The sequence below is a fragment of the Marmota marmota genome, unplaced genomic scaffold (assembly GCF_001458135.2).
Source record: "Marmota marmota marmota unplaced genomic scaffold, marMar, whole genome shotgun sequence".
In the NCBI taxonomy this organism is placed as follows: domain Eukaryota; kingdom Metazoa; phylum Chordata; class Mammalia; order Rodentia; family Sciuridae; genus Marmota; species Marmota marmota.
This window is the reverse complement of record NW_026000005.1, coordinates 28,912,361-28,935,977: the sequence shown is the minus strand read 5'-3', so window position 1 is coordinate 28,935,977 and position 23,617 is coordinate 28,912,361. Positions and strand designations below refer to the sequence as shown.

Sequence of the window (23,617 nt, the reverse complement as noted above, 5' to 3'; positions counted from 1 at the left end):
ATAATTCATTCAACAAGAAAGCATACCTATATAATAAAGGCATGTATAACTTTAACCTATTGCTCAAATTTTGTGCTTTTTAATACTTTATATTATTAAAATTTATTTTTATTAAGTAAAAATTTCACCATTTTTCAGTAAAATAATTATCATGGCCTTCCTTGACATTGTTCTCCTACGTTCTCACAGCACCTGTATGTACATACTATTTTTACTTTTATGACAGATTAATTCATATCATATTTGTTTCTGTTTATAAATTCTGAGCTTTCCAACTGAAGATAGTGCATCACAATTATCTTCAGTTTATTCACTGTTGTATCCTGTCAGTGTCTTGCTTGTGGTAAGAATTCAGGAAATGTTTGCTAACTGGAATTGAACTAAATGTGAGGTGTTAAATATTCACTGGCAACAAAACTTCCTCAGATAATAAGTCCCAAATGAAAACATTACAAAATTCACTCAAATTCTTTGGCCTGCAAATTTTACTGTGAACATTTATGAAAAAGAACATTTCCAATGAAGTGTAAACTAAATAACAGTTGTTTGTTTGACTGAAACACCACCAATGCAGTGTTTTCATAAAATTGGGATTCTAATTCTATTGGGCTTTGAGAAGCATGATAGGAAAAATAAGATTTAAAATTAATGTGGAGGTATGAAAACCACCACGTGGTGTTTTACAACTAGTAAGATATTTTAATTTAAAAGGTCAAGTTGTTCCTTATCTTTCATTATCTCAAAATCTTCCATTAATACCTTGAAAATTAAGGAAACCAAAATAGCAATAATTCTGTTTTTATGTATGAATATCATAGACCAATAAAATGCCTTTTTTTTTTCCTTTCCCTAAATTGGTGATAGACGTAAACTTTATTTCTTGTGATTAGTGGCATGTATTTCTGAATGGCTTTTCTGAGTTGAGGCTACACTTTGTGTTATGTAACAATGAATTCCTATATGGAAGTATATATCATAAATAATCATTGTTTCACACTCAAACCAGCTTAGATACCTAGACATAGATTGCATTTCCACATTGCACAACAGATGAGATAGACATAAAGTAAGACAGACAGAAAGATAAAAATTGAAGCATATGGTTATTCAAAAACTCTCCTCCTATATAACATTTATAAATATAATTTAATGATGATATCAAGGATGGATTACATTTGGGGGCTTTACTATAACTCTACCTTAAAAGACATCGCTAAATACTTTACACATACTAATCCCAAACCTTAAAAGAACCCTACACCGTAGGTATTGTCATCTCCATTTCATGGATATGATCCTGAGCCTCAGAGTCTTGTCTGAGAGTCTCTAGCTACTAAGTGACAGCTTCAAGAGCTCCACCCAGTAGATTTGGTTTTAAGGTTCCTGCTTTATCCACTATGCCAAACCTCCTCCATGCAAAAGAGAGAAGGCCTTAGTTGGGGGAGGCAAGGGAGTAAATCTCAGAAGCAAGCATCTGAATTCCTTTCCTTCCTTTCACACAGAAGAGCACTGCATCTTTGATGACAGAATAATCAAACACTAACTTCAATTTCTAGTAGTCTAACACAGAACATTATGAAAATTTTTCTAAAGATACTAAAAAGTTAGAACTTTTCCATGTAATGAAAGGAACCTTAATATTTCACTATGCTCCTCTCCATTTATAATGTTTGATCTGGAAGGTCCTTGAGACATCATTTGGTCCTACCCTCTGCTTTATAGATGTGTAAAGTTGAGGTCCAAGGAGATAAAAATACCAATTCATAAGACTGGACTAAAATCAAATTCTTAACCTCAGCTCAGAGATCTTATCAGTGCTCTTTGTTGTCTTATATGTCATTTAACTTTCTTGATTTGGTTATAAAACATATTGTAACTCTGTTTTATTTATATGAACATGCATGTGTATGTATTATATACCCAAAGGCATGGTTTGCCCCTTAATCCAGCAAAATGACCATGTAACAAATGTTTCATACTAAGATCAAAGAGAGAGATGCTCAACACTAAAGACAGAACAAAATTACTGTGTGTTCTCCAATCAAAAACCCAATCTCCAGATAACCTTAGGACTTTCAATGGTGTTAAGGATTTAACAAAATCTCTGAGAACAAATACAAAATAGAGAAGAACACCAAGAACTCACCTCTCCTACACTTTTCATAGAGCTACCAATTCGGCTAGATGTTCCATGGAAACGGTCAAGATCCCAGCGAGGAATCTTGGTAACCATGTAATCCAGACTGGGTTCAAAGCAGGCTGACGTCTTCCCTGATACGACATTCTTAATTTCTGGAAGTGGGATTCCTAGGGCAATCTTTGCTGCAATGAATGCCAATGGATAGCTAAAAAGAGAGAGAAAAAATTTTTGAGGTTGTTTTCTTTTCTTTTTCTTTTGAGCATTTAAGTATTGAAAACAGCCCCAAATATTAATTGATCTTTCTTTAAAATTCTGGTATTATTCCACGTTAGTGCATAAGGCTCTCCTGATTCTATGCTCTGCATAAATATTTAATAACCATTATTTAAAATAATGTAAGTCATGATAAAGTACAGAGGCGCTGCAGAATCCACTTTCTATGCCTTGCAGGCACTTCTACAGCTCCCAGCCTTCACCTCTTCAACCCTAAATCAATAGCTTCCTTGATAAATAATGTTTGACTTCCACTTGTGTTTAACCTCCACTCAGATGAGAATCTGCAAATGTCATTTTGAAAACAGTATCATACTTATCTGTAGGTAGGAAGACAGTATAGTTAGCTGGTACTAATAAGAACTCTAATGGTAAGGAAAATGGAGGAATTGCAAGTTTGGATCCTAGCTCTGCCTCTGGGAACTCAACTATCTTCATCTGTAATGTCAGTTTTTGGTTATTTTTATTTGAGAATATAATTCATGAACTATAGAATTTAATATGAGTTCTTTATTACAAACAACCCATCTAACAGATGAGACAATTATTGTGCCCAAAGTCAAATAGTCAATGGAAGGACCCAATGGAAACACAGGTCTTGTGACTCCTTGGCTTGTATACTTGGCTTGTATCACACCATGTAGCACTGTGTAGCTACATAAAAATTTATAGAAGTAAATATTTTTGTTCATTTAAGTTCTATATAATTAAAATGCCAGATGCTAAAGATAGTAATAGAAACAAAAGGTTTTAATTAGCTTCACCTCCCAATTATGCTTGTTAGCAGTTGTTAAACAGAAGCAAATTTATTTTTTGGTTGCAACATTTACCTGTGGAAAAATCCTACATTGTCAAGTCTCGAGGAGATTTTTTTTAATTCATTCATTTATCATTAAATAATAGATAGCATTGTATGCTTTTATCATGTTCAACATTGCTAAAATCAAAACAATATGTATCAAAGGCTTGAGTTGAGCAAACTATAATTTTTATATTTTTTTAATACTTGCTATAGGGCTATATTCCTAAAGAATCCAGTTGGACGCTAAAATTAAGGATCAGTGTGCACTTTGCAACAACATCTGCAAAGTGCAATTAAGAAGCAGATTTTTCACAGCCTGTTTTGACCACCCAGATTTGATTAGTTTATGATTAGCCAGCAAACAAAGCCAGCTAGCAATACCGTTTGCTTCAATCTGGCAGCAAGCTCATTAATAACCATGTCTTTAGGGTTCCATAAATGACTTGGAGCTAGCACACAGAAAGGAGGGATATTTATAAATGCAGCACAATCTTCCACTAGGAGTCCATTTTTCCATTTCCAAAGAATCTGCAAGAGGCATGGTCAATCATTCTGATCTTACCCAGTGGCCTTTGAGGCCAGGGCAGAGCTCCGGGACAGTCTGGCATTCACTTCGATGATGCAGTATTCCATTGAGGTAGGATGAAGGGCAAACTGAATGTTGCATTCACCCACAATGCCCAAGTGGCGAACAACATTGATTGAAGTACGCCTCAGCATCTGAAACTCTGCATTGGAGAGTGTCTGGGCAGGGGCCACAACAACAGAATCACCTGTAAACCCAAGCAGCACGCATTATCTGGTGTTATATTTTAATAGCCAACTTCAGAGACTTAGCAAGCCACTTAAATGATGAAAGACACAGAACAACCCTGGGATTTGTTGGGAAAATAATTATCGTGTGTTTGTGTGTGTGTGTGTGTGTGTGTGTGTGTGTTAGAGAGAGAGAGATCAGGTATTCCTTCTGATTCTTGTTTTGTCCATATTATTCTGACATATTCCTCTATTTTTTTCTTGAGATACTGGGGATCAAACCCAGGGCCTTGCACATGTTAGGCAAGTGCTATACTCTGAGCTAAACCCCAGCACTCCGATACATTACTCCGAGACCCTACTAACCTTGCCCAAGCTCATCTAGCTATTAAAGCTTTAATCATCTACTTATTGGATTGACATTAGCTTTTTCAACTTACCTTCTCTTCATTCATCTCAAATTGTCTCTCAAGTTCTTCTTTCTATAGAATATTATCTCTCTTTTATCCACTGGCTCATCCATCTATCTTTTGCATGTCATCCCTTTTCATTCTCATTGCTCTCCAATCATAGCCCTTGTGTCTTCCATCTCACCATCCTTGGTCTCCATTCCTTCTGCCCACAAATATGCTCAGAGGTCCTCTGCTTCAGCAAGCCCATCTCCCAATATCAACCAGACACACAGACTCGTCTCATTCTTTATATGGCCAAACTTCTTGAAAGTTTGCCAATTCTCCTTATCCCTCATTATGATATAATTCCTTACCATATGGTTCTCAAAACTAAATTTGCATTGAAATTGCCTTCTTGGACATCTAAAAACCCAAATTAAATCTTCATGATTGACCTCGTACATCATTTGACACTGCCAAAAAACAAAGCTCTTTTATAAAACTAAGTACTCACCTTGGCTTATTAGATAAAATTCTACCCTCATTTCTTCCAAACTCTTCATTTCTCACCTTTGTTTCCAATACTCATCCTTTTTCTCCTCCCCATAAATCTAAGTGTTTCCCACAGTTCAAAGTTGACTCTATCTCTCCTCTTTCTGTAACTATGCCCTTGAATACTGTGTCTCCAACTTACTTCCTTTGTACCAAATGACTTCCAATGACCTTATACCAGCTTTTTTCTTTCTGTGCTGTTGAGTTCCATTTCACATTCTCAACTCCCCTCTCAAAAGTTCTACCCACATCTCAAATTTAGCATTTCTAAAATCTAAGTCATCATCTTTGCCCTCTTGTCTAACTAGTTTAGCTTGCTAAGAAAGCTATTTTTGTTACTTGAGTCTATTTTCTCAATCACTTGGTGACTAACACCTCAATCTGGTTTAAACCTTCTCAACCTCTCTCTTTACCTGTCAACACTAAATTATATAGATTTTACCTCCAGTCCGTTGCTTATATTTGGTTCTGTTCACAAATGAAATCAGGATAGTTTTTTCTGCCCTCCTTCAGAGGGATTTTATGAAGGTCAAATTAAATGTGACAATATTTGCAATACTACAAGATATTGTACATGTGTTAAGTGTCATCATTAGTCTGTCAGCTAGGAATAGTAATTTAAAGAAAAGAAAAGAACTTCATGAAGACTGCTAGGGCCATCAAAGTCAGGAGCTAAAAGCATTACTATAATTCTTGAAGATTCTCTGCCTACCTGTATGAACACCCATGGCATCAACATTTTCCATGTTACAGACAGTAACACAATTGTCATCAGCATCTCGGACCACTTCATACTCTATTTCTTTCCAACCCGTCACTGACCTTTCCACCAGAATCTGGTTGGTCATAGCAAATGCCTGGAAATTGGTGACACAAGTACCAAAGAGTAAGGAAAGGCACCGGCTTAACAAGGATTTTTAGCAAAATGCTCTGACCTAAATCCTGGTCAGGCCTGAAGTCTCAAACACAGTCTCCATATTCCACCACACTCCAGACGGCATAGTGTGTCAGAAAATCAGTGAGACCAGGAATAGCATCCTGCAGTGAATGTGCTTGATTTACATTATTGAGGCTTGCCATTCAAAGTGCTGATATGACATTAAATCAAACTAATTTAGGAAAAAGAGAAAATAATTGAGCAATCAGGCAGAGGGAAATGAAATTATTTCAGCAGCTAAGCTTCTGTGAAACCAGAAAATGTGATAAGTACAAATAAATGTGGAAAAATAAGTCTAAAGACTCTGGCTTTCTCTAAAATAGCTGAGGATGCTTTGCACAGTGACACACACAATAAAAGTTAGTTGATGTTGATGAGGGGGAGAAAGGAGATGATGATGGTTGTAGACAGTTAGGCAAGATGGCATAGGAAACTTGGGAATTAGAAGAATCATATGCAGCTATTATTATGGCTAATCACTGCTTAAGTGCTTAAATACTTGGAGTCATATATCATGCATGCCTGATTAGACAGAAATGAATTAGTATAATTATCACTTCATATTTACTGAGTACCCACAGTTGGTAGAATATTGAACCCAAAATATGAAAGAGGCAATCTCTGACCTTAGGGCATATAGTGACTGATAATATAAGCGAGAAATGTCCCTTTTTCTGCTAATATATATGATTTAGGAAGGCATGAAAGGGAAGGTACTTTGAATTTTTTTTCAAAATTATTAGTAGGTTGTATAATAACATAATAACTCAATTTAAAATTTTTCATAGTGTATATCAAACCTATTCTTTTTTTAACAACAGTCATTGCTACAGGATGTAGCTCATGCTACTGAAAATGTGATGTTTGTCCTCACAGCTACCCTTGATGAGGTTCTCAAAGTGGTCAGGCCACTCTGTAGCCATTGCTAACAATTTAATAATGATTAATTTGCCATTTGGGTTGCCTTTAAAAAGAAGAAATATAGAAAACAAAGGGTATGAATTTAAGAAAGCTTTCTGCATTCTAATGAAGTAGAATGGATATTTAGATACAAAGAAAATTGAGATGATTTTCACCTGTTTCCTCTATTTTCTTTAAGTCTCAGATTTTATACAAAATGTTAACTTAGGGACCTAAATGTGTTAATGAAGATCCTAGTTGTACTAAGTATAACCTCAAAAATATAAGGAGGTGACTTAGGATGTAAAGTTATGATTAATTAATTTCAAGGTAAAAGTCAGCTTTTCAACAAGGAAGCTCATTCAACAAGCTAGTGATTATTTTAGCAGAATGAAAATCATTGAAAACTATCTCATTCCAAAATTGCCTTATCTTCTGCATAAAAATTTTTGGAACTTAGAATGGTTGTTCATAAGTGAAAAATATATTTTGATAGAGAATAAGTATGTATTGTCACTATTGACAGTAATGATGAGATTGCTAATATTAAGAACATTTGGAACATCTGATAGGCTATAGAAAATTAATTTTTATATATCCACATAAATGTTTTTGCTTTAAATATATGATTCAGAACAAGAACTATTTATATGATTGTTTTCCTCTTTTTTTTTTTTGTATCAGTGATTGAACTCAGGCACCTTACCACTGAGCCACATCCCCAGCCCTTTTTATCTTTTGTTTCGAGACAGAGTCTTTCTCAGTTGCTGAGAACCTCGAAAAGTTGCTAAGGCTAGCATCGAACTTGCCATCCTCCTGCTTCAGCCTCCTGAGCTACTAGGATTATAGGTATGCACCACCACACCCAGCTTTTTTGTTGTGGTGGTGGTAATTTTGGTAACATTAGAAAAACTAAATCCAAGTTGCAGATTTATAAGCCTGTCATTAGTGTCATTTAAATATTATATTTAATTTTATTTATCTGTACTCAACATATACCATCAATAATTAATTCAAGGGTCTCATTTTGCTTCAATACCAAAAGAAAGTAATGATTAAGCTATAAATTGTTATAGAGCTATTCTCTAAGCACTCCCTAAAATAATCCTCATGATAATCCTGCCAGACTCGCCTCCACACTGCCATGTAAGTCACACAAGCTTCTCGGATGCCATGTGTTCATTCATTCAAAGTAATTATTGAGCTCCCAGAATTGCCAGACATTGTCCTGTGGAAATAGAATATGGGCAGAATTCTGGAGCAATGTTTCGTGTGTTAATTTCTGGATTTCTTTTGTTGTGGTTTGTTTCTTGAGCATATCTTAAGTTCTCAAGATATTTTCTTTAATACTCAAAAAGTGTTTGTCAATATATTGAAGTGATTTTGAGAGAAAATAAATTATAAATGATTAAGTCTCAATTTTGATTTTATGTGTGTATAGTAAGTGACAAAATCTGCTCATTTATTAAATTGAGAGATTTACAGTATATAGAGTTTAGTCATCTGAATTTTAGGTAAACTATGAAAAGAACTTTGCTTCACTTACTGGATATGTGAATTCACATCACATTATTTTAAAAAATCATGGTAAAATGAGGCATTATATTTTGATTTTTTTCTTAACCACTAAAAATATTTTAGTATTACAAATACTAATGAGTTGGATTAAGATATAGTTGGATTAATTTCCAATCACTGAAGACTTTAAACTATAAAATAAAGACAGATCTTTAGGCAGAGTGACCGTTGGTTTACCTAGAGCCTTAGGGACTCTCAATGTGTCCCGGCATAAATATGTGCACTTCTGTTCCCTCTCAGAGTGTGGTCTTTTCAACCACACTTTTAGAGCATATGATAGTGATTTAGAAATTTTTTAAAAAGGGTCATTTCTCATTGCATAACTTTCTCCAGTGGAAAAAATATGAACTGGTTATTTTTTGTTTTGGTTTTGTTTTGTTTTGTTTGGGATTTTTTTTTCTTTTTCTTCTTTTGGTTGGTAAGAATGCCATCTATGAAAATACCTACCTTTGTGCTAAGGTCCAGTAAGGTCTCCTTATTGGGACAGATGCCTGAGCCTAAGCCACCCAATGCATAAGCAGAACGAATCATCACGGGGTAGCCAATGGTGTCTGCTGCCTTCAGGGCATCCTCAATCTATAAACAAGAAAAAGAACACCAAACTTGAAAAGATACCACACTCTCACGAAAAAAAAGAAGAAGAAGAAACACATCAAGAGCCTGGCAATTTAGGTGAATAAATTGATCTGGGGTGCATGAGTATGGAAAGGTTCTATTATTCCCTCATCTCCTTCTGAAAATATATGTTGCAATGCAAATGTTAAGTGGATTTATAGAATTCTAGGAGACTTCATATGTGTGTGTGTGTGCGTGTGTGCGTGCGCACATTCCATTTTAAAATGTTTATTCCATTCAAAAAAAATATTTTAAATCCAATCCTATTTTAAAGGCATTTGCACATAAATGATGTATTACTGATGTCAGGAAGAAGGGAAAATCACTTCAGTATTGCCAGTTTGTATGGTTCTTAGTTTCAGTTGAGGAGATTGAGATGCCTTGGCACTCAACCACTGATAAACCACTTCATCTCTGGCCTTGTGTTTCTCTTTACACACACACACACACACACACACACACACACACATATATATATATATATATATAAATCTTCACTTTTTCTGATAAATCATATTTTGTTCTCTAAAAATAAAACTATGGCCAAATAATCATCATTCATTTGAAACTGGGAAAACATATTGAATTATTGAAATCTTAAATTTTGTGTTTAAATGAAACAAGGTTTTCTACTGCTGAAGCTAAGTTGGTATTACTCCACAATAAGCCATTAAGAACACTGTATAGAAAGAGATTTTTCATTTTTCAAGTTCAGACTGAGAGTAGTCCCAGAAGCTTGGATTTTTTTTTAACTTACAGAATACAACATATGGTGGTTATATTTTTCTGTCATGGAATATTATTACACTACCAATGGGAATGTAATTACACCTTTCCCATATGCCTGTTTCTCATCCTGGGGAATCAAGGACATAATTATATCTGGCAATGGAAGAATAAATGTATGGCAATAGCTTCCCAAAGTGTTCAGAAGAGCTTTCCTGGGATTATTCCTGATTGACAGTACTTGGTAGCATTCTTTTCTGAAACACACATACCCAACTTTAGTTTTCCCAGTTGTGCCTGCCTTATCCCTAAGAATTTGCCTATTTCTACATTGGAAAGTTACATTTAAAACTTCCTGTAGCACCTCCACTTCATGTAACATGTGTCCAAAATCAAAAATAAAGTTTAGGACAAAAACGGATCAACAGCTAATTGATTATTTCCTGGTAACTGGTAAAACCCTATTGATAGGCATAGCATACAATAAAAAATGAGTAATAGAAAAATCAAAACCATCCTCTTTAAATATCTAAGATACAAATTTCTCAGTCATGAGTCTTACTGACTAGAGACATTTCATTCTAAAACTTTTATTCCATTCAAAAAAAATACTTTAAATCCAATCCCATTTTCAGGGCATTTGCAATAAATGATGTATGACTGATGTCAGGAAGAAGGGAAAATCACTTCAGTATTGCCAGTTTGTATGGTTCTTAGTTTCAGTTGAGGAGATCGAGATGCCTTGGCACTCAACCACTGATAAACCACTTCATCTCTGGCCTTGTATTTCTCTTTACATAAAATAAAATATTTATACCTATCCCTAATATTCAACATTGAATGCTTCCAGTAATATACAATGTCTCTGAAGTACTAATACATTTCTGGAAGAAAATACATGCAAGTATAAGAACTTTAACTGTTATTACTACACATGACAAATCATTCTCCCTACAATCCAAAATAAATAATGCCTGTTTCCCCAGACAGAAATATTCCTTACTGATTCCACTGCAAAACTTGGAGCAATTTTCTCATTAATCTCATTTAGCTTGTCTGAGAATAGCTGTCTGTCTTCTGTGGCCATAATGGATTCAACCGAAGTTCCGAGGACTTTCACTCCATATTCCTTGAGCACACCTCTCTTGAATAGTTCCACTCCTACAGGAGAACCAATTATGATTAGTTTCTATAATCTCATACTCTGTGTCTCCTTTAACTGATACCTGAACACAATATTCTTAAAAAGAAATCTTAAAATTAATTCCAAAATCTTAAAATTAAACCCAAGCAGTCACTGCAGTCCACAATATAATTGCACTTAGAGAAAAAGTTTGAAATAAAATTTCTGATGCTGATATTGCTTTTGCCACTACTACCCTTCACATTAATTTTAGTGTCCTTATTAACATAAATCATAGAAGTACACTAAGCCTTAAGACTTCAGTATATTCCCATTCCTTCAAAGGTATATTTAGATAATGAGATTCTGTTACTTAAATAATCTCACAAACATGGGTTTCTATCTAGGTTGAAAATATCATCAAAACTGTTTTTATTTCTTTTACTTTGCCATCTAATTTTGGATAAGTCTTTTATGTTTGACATACAAATATATTCCCAATTGTTCACCCCAACGTCATTAGAGATCTTCATTCATGATCTAGCTGCAAAGATTTGAAGCACCCTAAAGAGACTAAGTAGTAAATTCAGCTGATGCCTGAAGAATGGTAGGAGGTGATCTATCTCACCATGAACATATATGTAAAAGTCAGATGTTTCAGGAACAGGTACAGAAGAGCACTTATTCCATGTTAAAACTCATTGTTCATTCACAATACTTCTTACAGCTTCATGATAACAGAGAAAAAAACACATCCTAAGATGGAGGGAAGAAACCCAGGAAACCTATGAAAGCTAAAGTTTTCTGTATTGCTCAGCTGTTTTGTGAAACAAATGAATAGTACTCATCATATCACATTTCCCAGTGGCTGTTTCCTAACTGCCTTGTCACACATTAAGAGGAAAGGTTTTCAGAGTACACAGAGCACAATTGTTAGATGAGTTCAAACAAAATATGTCACAAGTAGGTATCAGGGTCAAAACTCTGCAGCTGAACTTAAAAGAACTCACCGCAGTTCAGAGCCGTCTGGCCACCCATGCCTAGAATTAACCCATCAGGACGTTCTGCCTTGATGACCTCTGTGACGAACTGAGGGGTGATGGGGAGAAAGTAGACAGTATCTGCTTGCTTCAAGCCCACCTCATTGGTCTGCACTGATGCGATGTTGGGGTTCATCAGGACAGTTTTGACATTTTCTTCCTAAAACAAAACCATCAAGTATTTGAATATTTGGTCCAAAGACAATGCTACCCTCAAATGAAGGGTTATGGGGGAAAGATGATTTGGGGTTATTTTGTGGGCTTGTTGTGGCAATCAGTAACAGTACAAGTGAACAGAAATAAAAGAAAGACAAGCATTTGGTCAAAGACAAGCATTTGTTTATTTAACAACAAAATAAAACCATTTAAAAAAAAAAAAAGTTCTTCACAAGGATTACCACAAGTTAGAGGTCTGCAAATACTATTGAGCTTTATGGCTCAACTGACCTTAAAAGAATAAAATGGTTCAAAAATTTTAAAATGAGTAAATAGAACTGGAGGCAACAATGAAGCTGCTTCTCCTTCTATTATCTGTCTGAAAACAATGTTGAGTATACTTTTTAAATGTAGGATAATGTGTTCTCCTCTTGTTAGAAGCACTAGGAGCCATTTGCTGGTTCCCATTGTTTTCTAGATTTTTTTCGCCTGCTATAGTACTTTAACAAAGCACACTATACAACTGTTCATACATATTATATAAAATGAAAATAACTATAGGGCAAAAAACATAAAAACAAAAACCATGTTTATGTTCATGAATGCATATGTGTGCACACCCTCATGTGTATGCATGAAGAAAGTATCTATAGCCCTATCCATTTCTTACACATGGAGGCCTTCAAAACAATTCTTCATTTAGGCTACTAAGAATGATATGTTTATAAATCTGGATGAGGGCAACAGTTAGCAAATTATTATGAAATATGGCCAGATGGTTCTTATTATTTCATGAGTTAGCATGTCAATTTTAGATTCTTCTAAAACGTTAACAAAATATTCAGAAGTATAGAAATCATCCTTGAAAGCCCTACATACATACCTTAAGGGGAGGATCTGAATAAATATTAAGTATATTTTCTGCAACTTTAAATTCAAATAGTCCCTTGATGCATGTAATATACTTTTGATTAATTTATTTAATTTTTATACAAAGACCATGGGAGATATTTCTGCTTTTTAGATGAAGAAATTAAGATTCAATGAGGTTAAATGGCTCACCAAAGGTCATGGCTGGAAAGTGGCAATACTAGGACTCTAATCCAATATTATGACTCAAGTCCTATGCCTTGTCTCAATATGAGTCACCCTTTAGGATTTTAAGAAATTGTTCAGAATGAGAGCATTATTAGTAACAGAAGGTTAGCATGATACATATAGATAAGCAAATACGTCTTGAATGTGGGTTGGAATTTAAATAATTGAATCTGAACTGAGAAAACATCATCAACAGGAGTTACAAAAAGTCTCTCTACTAAAGAAAAGTTCCACACACAGAAGTATATTTAATTATTTTTCTGAATGTGCTTAACACAATGAATATGATTATTTTCATAAAATTATAAAAAAATCTCATGCATACATAAGTATTCATTCATTTTAAAACAAATAATTTTGAAATATTTTTAATTAATTTTATATCACTTTTTCAAATTTTTTTCTAATTTGGGTTATAATACATGTGCCATAAGATTTTAATGTTTTTAGTTTATAAATTTATCTCTAATAGCCTCCTAAATGATCATAACATGACAACTAAGAATTCCTATTCTTCAGCTACAGATAGATATAAAATACATATAAACCCAAACTATAAGCTATTAAATTTTTATAAAACTCCCAAATAGCATAAAAATTGTAAACCATTTACAAGTCTTCTAAAGCTTGAACACACTCAGACTGTATTACAATCAATCTAAACCAGTGGACATCCTCTGATTATCTATCTAATAAGAAATTAAATTATAATACAATGAAGCAAGGCATTTTTTAAAAATATTAACAAAAAATATGTGCCTGTGCATATACATCCATGCATGCGTGGAGAAGAGTATAAAGAAATGAAAACAAATGGGAAGAAGAATAAGGTATTTGGGGCTATGTTCTCCCTCTCTTCAACAGACATCTATCAGAGGAAACTCAATGACTATAGAATAATAAGAAAAGAAAACAAGAAAAACTTTAGCCAACTGCTTTTCCATGCCTCCTGTCCTCTGCGGCTGACATCTCTGTGCTGTTTTCCACTGGCGGGTCCCTGGTGAACACCTCCACACTGCAAAGCCTGAGGCAAAGTCACGGAGAGCTCACATTGCCTGATTAGCACAAGATGCAGACCAAGTGGGGAAATAACACCAAAAAGGGGCCAAGTTTGCTCTCCAATAGAAATTCCTCAGATATATAATACAATTTCTCTAAAGAGGTATTTTACTACAATCATGTTTAAAAATATTTCAAGAAAGTGAAGAAGTAAGGACATATGCTTCCCAACTTGGATATCAAATGCTCTTTTTCACTTGAAAATGCAGTCATACCAACCAGTTTTCCAAGTCACTGATGAGGAAATTGGGTCCCCTGGTGACATGTAAAACTTTCTAATACTTGAACAAAATACATTGCTGTCCTTGCTCTCCCAACTAGAGATTCCATTGTCTACCATAAAGGTGCCTGAAGCATCTTGCAGAGCATTTGAAGTATCCTAAAGCACAAAGGATGCCCATATTCCCTCTTTCACATGAAAGACAAACATATTTGCAACATTCACTGACTCAAAAGAAATAAGCAGCTTCTATAAACGTAGTTTTGTATGCTTTCACTATGAGTAAGCAATAACATAATTTTGGAAATCAATCTAACCTCCTTAATTGACAGGTATGCACATTTGAAAAAGTTAAAAATTTTGTTCATGAACAAATGTCTTTTAATATAGACATGTAAGTAAGTATAGTTAAGGAAAATAATTATAGCCACTTTGAAAAGAGGTAGTGTCATAAATCTAAATTGTAAAATACTAATTAGACTCATTAAAGAGAGCATATTAATTCTAGCAGAGCTCATGTTCTCTCACCTTCATGGCTTTTACAGCTTGAGATCCTGAATAATCAAATTCACCCGCCTGGCCAATGGACAGACCTCCAGACCCTAGGATAAGGACTTTGGAAACCTATAAACAACAGGATAAGGACATTAGTTTTATTACTAAATTATGAAAAGAAGGCATTTTCAAGAGTGAAAAAAACAAGCCATATTTTCTACTTTTATGTAATGGTTTTAAATATGATGCTTCAAAAAATATATGAAACATGAGGGAAAAGTTTAACAATTTTAACATCTCTCATTTCAATGCACTTCCCAAAGTTCATAAATATGTTTTTCACTTAAGTAAAAAATATTTGGGGGCTGGGGATATAGCTCAGTTGGTAGAGTGCTTGCCTCGCATGCACAATGCCCTAGGTTCAATTCCCAGGACCACCAAAAAAAAAAAAAAAAAAATTGGAAGAGGTTTTGTGAACACATATACATATCTAAAATATCTATACAAATATATTAATATACATAAATACACATCTATGTATATATGCATATATCATATTTTTTAAAATACAAGTATATCCTTCTAAATTTTATATAATAATGATGTGGAGGAGATGTATAGTTTAACTACAAAGAAAATTGTCATATTAATATATATTCAAATAAATAATTCTTATGCCTTACTAATCTTAATCCAGTTGCTATCTAGAAGTAAAACTATATTATTCAGTTTATGATACTGAACAATAATTTAATAGTTGGAAAAAAAAAGAGTTGTGTTAACTATAATGATTTCTGTAGTCTGACCTGTATCTCAGGCTTTACATAGTTCTATAATAGTTTGGGTAAAGAAAATTTATCAAAATACAAACTAAATTAACACTATTCATTATTAAATTATGTTATTCAAAATGTTATAACATTTGAAGAAGTAAATAGAAGTAAATTTTAATAGATATATTTTAAATCTAAACATGAAAAGTTCCAATGAATATCATCAAGAGCAAACCAAATAATTATTTGTGAAATTCTAAGTGAATACAATGTTACCAGTCATCTTTTATAAATACTAATGTCATTTCCACCATTTGCTTTAAAAAATCACATGACAGAGAAAATCCAAATGCATAAACCAAAAGAAGCCCATTCATACAGACCTCAATTCGAGATGCAACTAGTGCTGGCTTTGGTAGAACTGATGTAATGGTGGTTCCTTTTCCCTTCTTTATCAGTGAGAAAAAGGAATCAAATAGGTACTAAAAAGAAATATAACCAACTGGTTAGAAACTTCAAAACATATATGCTTGCCAGTAAAATACAGGATGCTCTATTAAAGTTGAAATTCAGATAAGCAATAAATGATTTTCCTATGCAATATTTGGGGTTTTGTCATTGTTTTTGCTTTTTTGCCAATAACCAAATATCTACTGCCATAAAAATTATATAAAATAAACACTTCTAACTGTTGCCTTCAAATCCTATGAAAATAAAGTTTTCAACAGACCATAAAGATTTCAGATAATGCCTTCTGAGAATATCAAGTTTTCAGCCTCTTAGCTGTAATTCATTTTCTTCTTCTAAATTAAATCCTAACTAGACCAAAAAAATTAAAGTTATATCACTATGTACCCTAAAATAAAAAGCTGAGAATTTTCTTTTTTAAGTTTCTGTCAGCTCTAAAATAATCTCTAAAAATTAATCTTAAACTTTACCAATGAGTTTAATTCTCATTGTTTTAGTAGTGTTATGGTTTTGGTGAGGTGTCCCCTAAGAGTTCCTGGTGAGGTATTCCCTAAGAGTTCCTGCATTAATGCACGAATATTCCAAGGTGAGACGGTTAGATTATGAGAGCCATAACCTAACAGTTCATCCTAGTTTGAAAGGACTACTGGGGGAACAACTGTATTCAGGTGAGGAGTGACTGAGGAAGAACTGGGGGCATGTGCTAAGAGGGTATATCTTTCCTGTGGCTCCTCTCCTCTGCTTCCTGGCTGTTATAAATGGAGCGGTGCTCTTCCACCACACCCCTGAACCTCTACCACCATGATGTGCTGCCTCACCTTGAGCCCAGAGCAATGGAACTAGCCATCTATAAACTGACACCTCTGAAACCATGAGTCCCAAATAAAGTTTCCCTCCTCTAAGTTGTTCTTGTCAGGTATTTAGGTCCCAGCAAAGCTGACTAACACTAATAGATACAACGAATCTCAACAAAAATATTCATTTTACAATTATTTGGCAGGACCAAAAAAAGGATTAAATCATAGTGTATTTGATTGCCTATCATAATTGCAATGTTTCTAATCTGAAGTACTAACATAAGCTAATAATTTAAATTTTAAATTTCAAAAACTGCTTGTCATGTGTTACATGATGTATGTAGCTGAATATTATTTATGAGCTTCATTATGAGTAGGTTAATATCATACTGATTTTGACTATTAAGAACCAATATTCTCCATAATATTAAAACAAGAATAAAATATAAATGTCTGAAAGGGCAATTCAGGGATGAGAGAGAGGACTTTATAGAGGGGAAATTGTTATTCTGCTCCTCATTTTACCTGGATGTCTTTTCTGAGGGTTTCTGCTGACAAAGAATTATCATCCTACTCACTACTGGAGGCCCCTGGGTGTGAGAGAGAAGAGTCACCTGACACTTCCCAGATTTCCCTCAGTGTCATTGTGAGCTCTTTTTTGTAAAGATGTGCTTGAACATTGAACCAAGAGCTCACATAAAAAAGTAAAAATATTTAGCTTGGAAGCAAAGCTCCTGCAAGCATTCCTTATGGTTCTTTTCCTAAGCCATCTGATCACATGAATGTGCATGCAGCCCTCTCTCGCCCTCCTCCCTGCCTGCCTTCTTTCTCCTGCTGCTGTTTATTCTCCCTTAGTGGCTACACAACCAGTTGCCATAGGGATTTTTTTGAAGTCACAGATGGGGGATTAAAATTTCATTTCAGTTATGAGAAGGAGTGAGCAAGAGGGAATTCATTTGCATAGTACAACAATTGTAAATTTCAGAACTAAATATATTAGAATGATAATGGGTTTAAATAAAAATAGCATCATAGTGTTGCTGCAGGTTTCTTAAGGGCTTTCCCACTTTAAATTTTAGAAAAGATTAAAATTGACTCCATGATATTCATGGAGTCAATTTTAATACAAAATGTGTGTTACCAAAGCACCCTTCTTGAGAATGTCTGGCACCAAAATTATCTACGGTAATTATTTTGGTTTCTTGAATTTTCACATAAACACACCTCTGATTTATTTTAAGTATATTAATAGGCCCCATCTTTCTAACATACCTCAGTGTCTGTTGGCCCTGGGCTGACCTCTGGGTGGAACTGCACAGCAAAGAATGGTTTGCTCTCATGCATAATCCCCTAAAGGAATAAGAAACAGGAAAAAAATTCCTTCTGTAACAACAAATGTCAAGAGTGGCAATGTATTATTCAATAGACAATAAAGTTCAAATTAAAAATTGAACCGAGTGCTTAATAACATTCTGATAAATACCAACACCATTAAATAACCTGATTGGAGATTTTTAAGGACTGACATACCAAACCATTTCCATAAGAATAGAAAATGGGCCAAGGAAGACTCAACCAACTATGATTCCATAATTATAAAAAAAAAAAAAAAACCTATAAATTTGATCCACAGCTTTTGGGGCCCCTCTGGGCTCTGTTCAAAATATACCCAAATTCTCATATTATCAGCAGTTTCTAAATTGTTTCTCCAAGGGTCTTCTCAAGGCTACTGCAGTGCTACAGAAGTGCCCAAGACTAGCCTGGGCTGGTCCCAAACAGATTTGGACCAACTGCCCATAAACTATGAGTGTGTAAGATGCTGTTGAGTAAGAACATATGTACTGGATCTTCAGAGTCAACTGATGAGAAAATAAAAGAGAAATAACTTTCAAAAAGGAGACGGTTCTGGGAATAGTCTAGAAGAGTTCTTTCGCACACCAAAAATAGGGAAAATAGGGAAAAGGAGCATGCACCACAGGATTAACACCTGAATTTCTCATCACCCACTGAACAGGCTTATTGAGAGCACTTACCTCATTTGTTTGATCATTGACATTCACAAAAAGTGGCTTCCAGCCAGCCGGGAGGGCATTGTCCAGAGCATAGCCATGATTCTGAGCAGTGATGAAAGCCTGCCTGTTTGTGATATTCAAAACAGGCTGATTCTGCCCTCTGGAGATCAAAGGAGAGAAGGAATAGGGACAAGGAAAAGAAAAGAGAATGCAAATGCATTAGTTGTGAAAAAGAAAAACCTTTTACAATTCAAAAGTTTCAATTGCTTAGTGAAAATCACTTTGTGAGAAAAGTCACAGATTGTTAATCCCAATAATTTTAGCAACAAAAATCAATTTGGTAAGCTTTGTTGTGTGTTAAATATCAGGTCTATTAAACTCCTATAATTGGTTTTAGAAAAGCTCTCATAACCAAAAGAGTTGCTCACTACCTGAACAGAAACAGAAAAATAGAAGCAACTGATTTTAAGTAATTTTAAAGCCCAAGGAGAGTTCTTGAGAGATACTGAGATAGGTGACTGATCAGACCTGAATCATTTTGAATTATACTTTCTGTGGAGGGTGGGCTGTTGGGGAGCACCTGGCATTGAATAAATTAGCATCATTTGAGGCAAAAAGTGAAACCAAGACATTCTGAAGATTTCTCGGTTATTAAGTCATACTAGCTTCATAAAGTATGATCAGTGATTTGAAATCAAGCTTAAAATCAGAACAATTTCCCTCGGAATACCATTTGATTGAATATTACAACCTCAATCTATGCCAAGAGAAGGAAAATGACTTTAAACTACAGCAAAGTTATCGTTAGAGAAGGCTGCCTTTCAGAAATGCAATAGAAATGGTACCATGTAGTCTGGTGACTGTGAACTGTGGAATAGGATGGTTATCTATTGATTCTAAAGAAAAGGCAGGTGAGTTCTCTAAGTTTTTTATGTTTGGTTACAGTTAGTATTTCAGAACTGATTTGGCCAAAAACAAAATAAGACAGCCTTACCTGTTGGCCATAGACATCTTGTAGGATTTGGCCCCAGCAGCCAGTCCTGTTATTAAATTTCCTGTACTGATGCCAAACACTGGCTCCTTGCGATCACTTTCCAAAATCTAAACCAGGAAGAACTTTTATTAGCACAGTAGTAGCACAGGTTCCAAAAGAATGCTGTCACTGAAAGAATAAAAATGAAGCACCCTTTTTTTTTTTCCTCTCTTAACAAGGAAATAGTAACTAAATTAAAAAGATAGAATATAAAGAAGGACATGGTTGACAAATTGGTAGCATTAGAATTCAATAAGACATACTTGACATTCAGACCCAACTAAATCTAATTTAATATTTCTTTAGCAACTTGAAGGTCTTATAGGCCCCATGGTCATTGTAAGGAACATGAGTTGTCATTTTACAATCATAAGGAATAATACATGTGAAGATTGGATTCCAACTCTTTCAACTGCAGGACAAAAGCCCAAGGTTATTCTCCCTGAAGAAAAGCTGTGTTTCCTCTGGTATTCTCTCCTCATGGTTTGCCTGTATAATGTCTACATTGATATTGCCTGAGAGGTCCCAAATACAAGTATTAAAACATAACTGAATAAGTTCAAATTAGAAGACCCTCGCCTGACACACTAATATTCACCACCACCCAAGTTCACTGCACCTTTTTGACGTTCTGAATTAGTGGCTGTGCAAGAGCTGGGTTCCCAGGTCCTCCAGCAATCAAAAGTCCATCATACTCCATCTGGGTGAAATCATGATTCCAGGGAACTAAATGCACTTCAGCTCCTCGCTGGAAAAGAAACATAAGAGTGATGAATTTAATTACATTTCCGTTGTCAAACTCTAATCTTGCTGGATCTTCTTTTGACTAGCCACTCCTTAAAGGGAAGGAAAACGTAGTATATAATTTAAACAAATACGGCTAAACAGAAAGTTCTTTGTGTGACTCAGTGTGTTTTAGGTGGAATAAATGGAAGCAATGGTCAATGCAAAAAGGGAGAAAACACTTTTGAGGTTTTGACTCTGAAAAGATAGATAATGCACTTTCCTGTTCTTCATTTCAGGGTATGAAGGCTCCATGATTGGACTCCCAGGAGCACAGGTACCTTTACCAGCTAGAGTTGCAAACAAAGGTAAAACCATTTTTGGCAGAATTTTAGTTGCTCCATCTCTCTTCCCTTTTTCATTTATGCCTTTTTTTGTGTGACTTTTTTTTTTTTAAGATAGGGTCGTGCTAAGTTACCTGGGGCCTCAAACTTGCAATCCTCCCTCCCAAGTTGTTGGGATTACACACTTGCACCTCTGTACTAGGCCTGGGTGACAAAACTTTAATCAACTTACTTTCTTAGGGTTTTCTCATGTTATCTATGATATTTATATTCTGAGGTGAAAAATAGATCTTTTTGTTGTAATAATATATAGAAAGGTACATTTGAGGGTTTCCCTAAGCATTTCCTGAGAGAAGAATTTGAGAGAAATAAGCTTATCTGGAAGGATTTAAAAATAAATATCAATAGAATAGAGAGTAACTAACCCATGGGACACGCCAATTAGGTATACATTATCACCATGGACAATTGAGACTCAAGCTCTTTGGGGAACTCTGAGAGCCAGTGTGGAGTTCATCCATGGGGCAAAGGAGCCATATACTGACTCTCTGCTCATAGATTGTGGGATGCTCCAGGGAAATTTCTTATGCAGAAATTTCTTGACTGCCAGAAAACTTGAACCAACCAAAGAGATGTAAGAAGCTTGCAATTAGAAAATAGGTGACATGAATTAAAACGGGAAAATGAGAGTGGAATATGGATAGGCCACTCACAGCATCTGCTACTGAGAAATCCATGCAAATTTTGTTAATTAAACTGACAACAACCTGAAATCATGATTTGGATATTTCTGATATTCTCTAACTTCATAGGTGCACTGAAGGATCTCCAATATTCATGCTAATTTGGTATATGAGTGTGTGCATGTGTGTGAGAGATAAAGACAGAGAAACTATGTTTCTTAGAGAGGCATGGAAAGACACAGAGATATTGGGAAAGGAGAAGTGATCAGGAGAAATATCAAAAAAAAAATAAGGAACACTTTTACAAAAATTAAATTCTTCTTAATGATTTTCAAAGTTTAATTTTAATTGGTTACATAAGAGTTAATATAAAGCACTTTGAAAGTTTGTACTATATCAGAGCATAATTCCTGAAAATATATGGTGCATAATAAATGTAGGCCAATAGAGGAGATATCAGACTAAATTTGGCTTTCTAGTCATCTCTAAACTTCAATGAACATGAATGTGGCATGTGTCAGAATGTCAGTCAATAAATGATAAAAAAGAGTCATCATTCTTTTTTGAATTTTAGTGGCCCTGGAGAGTTTTTTTTTTTTTAACATAGCAGTCTATATCTTTAATTTGAACAAGGATAAATGTGCTATTTTATAGATCAAAGGCAACAAGAAAAGTGTTGATCCCTGACATTCTGAGAAAATACCCAAGCTTTCTCTGAAACACAGGAAATCAGCTGAACACTGACAACCAACATTACCTACCCTCACCCCGGAGATGGGATACATTACTTACCTTCACTAGCAGGCGGATGACATTGTTTTTGATCCCACAGTCTACAGCTACCACTTTTGTGGGGTTTCCTTTGCCATACACCTTGACATCCTGCCATTGTAAAAACCAGAATGTAAGAGGAAATCCCCAGCTATAAGCATTAGTCAAACGCAACTGAAGTCACTGTGCACTGAGATTATAACTGATTGCTAACTACTAGAGAGTGACTAGAAGATAATCAGTTTGTAAGAAAGGCACAGCAAGTGCTATAGACTGTATCTTTTTATGAGAAAATAAAGTACTCTGCTATTTTATGTAACCTGTTGATTAGAGTAATAATAAAACTCCCTGAGAAATCAACGCTTCCATAGTTAAAACCATCTTTCCCTTGCTTTGCCCCATTAGCAATGGAATTTTCAAATATCATTGTCTGATTCAGCACTAAACAGATGAGGTGATAGATAAATCATGTTTTAAATACCACTTGATCCTAACTTGCAATAAAGATCAGATGGAGTAGAGCTGAATCACTATTCATTGGGCTTGTACAGTGAAGCCAGATGGTTAAAATCTGTATGAGAGCCACAGGAATTACTAAACTCATGTACACCACTGGTCTTTTTAGGTTGCTGCAGAATCATTTGCATTTAAATGGTAGATTTCATAAAAGGATCCCAGAGCATATCATAATCATTACCTATGTCTTAAACACTGCTTGGAGGCAGATCGATTTTCAGAGGCATTTATCCAAGAAACAGTTCTCCAAACTCATAAAAGGGAAAAGCAAAGAAATGGAGAGAGGGAAGCCTGGAGGACTGAGTGGCCACACTGGTTCCAGCTTTGAGAGTTAGCCAGCACATTCTGAATTTAGGATGAGTTCAGAGTTTGCCAAAGGTTTTACATGAAAGGTACAATCTGAATATTTGAAAGAGCATTTCACTTTAGCTGAAATGTCTCTCCGCAAAGTTTATATGGAATGTGAAATTATAGTCCTTATTAGACTGTACTTGAGGAGAAAATATAAGAAAAGTTTGTCATTATATTATTTTTTCTCTTGCTAACTACTCTGGAGGAAAAAAAATATATATATATATCTATATATATATATATATATATATATATATATATATATATATATATATATATATATATAT

The 23,617-nt window shown here is 34.7% G+C and overlaps 1 protein-coding gene across 1 annotated transcript in view; it reads right to left on the bottom strand.

Moving 5' to 3' along the window:
* Positions 1 to 23,617, bottom strand: part of Cps1 (carbamoyl-phosphate synthase 1) — a 126,636-nt gene that overhangs the window by 71,267 nt on the left and 31,752 nt on the right. The window contains exons 7-19 of the mRNA XM_015480991.2: positions 22,485 to 22,574; positions 20,562 to 20,690; positions 19,904 to 20,010; positions 18,931 to 19,069; positions 18,170 to 18,247; positions 16,016 to 16,114; positions 14,893 to 14,988; positions 11,802 to 11,991; positions 10,672 to 10,829; positions 8,775 to 8,903; positions 5,625 to 5,769; positions 3,778 to 3,988; positions 2,147 to 2,345 (exon numbers count right to left, since the gene is read on the bottom strand). Coding sequence (XP_015336477.1) covers positions 2,147 to 2,345; positions 3,778 to 3,988; positions 5,625 to 5,769; positions 8,775 to 8,903; positions 10,672 to 10,829; positions 11,802 to 11,991; positions 14,893 to 14,988; positions 16,016 to 16,114; positions 18,170 to 18,247; positions 18,931 to 19,069; positions 19,904 to 20,010; positions 20,562 to 20,690; positions 22,485 to 22,574 — 1,770 coding nt within the window. The remainder of the gene's footprint in view (positions 1 to 2,146; positions 2,346 to 3,777; positions 3,989 to 5,624; positions 5,770 to 8,774; positions 8,904 to 10,671; positions 10,830 to 11,801; positions 11,992 to 14,892; positions 14,989 to 16,015; positions 16,115 to 18,169; positions 18,248 to 18,930; positions 19,070 to 19,903; positions 20,011 to 20,561; positions 20,691 to 22,484; positions 22,575 to 23,617) is intronic.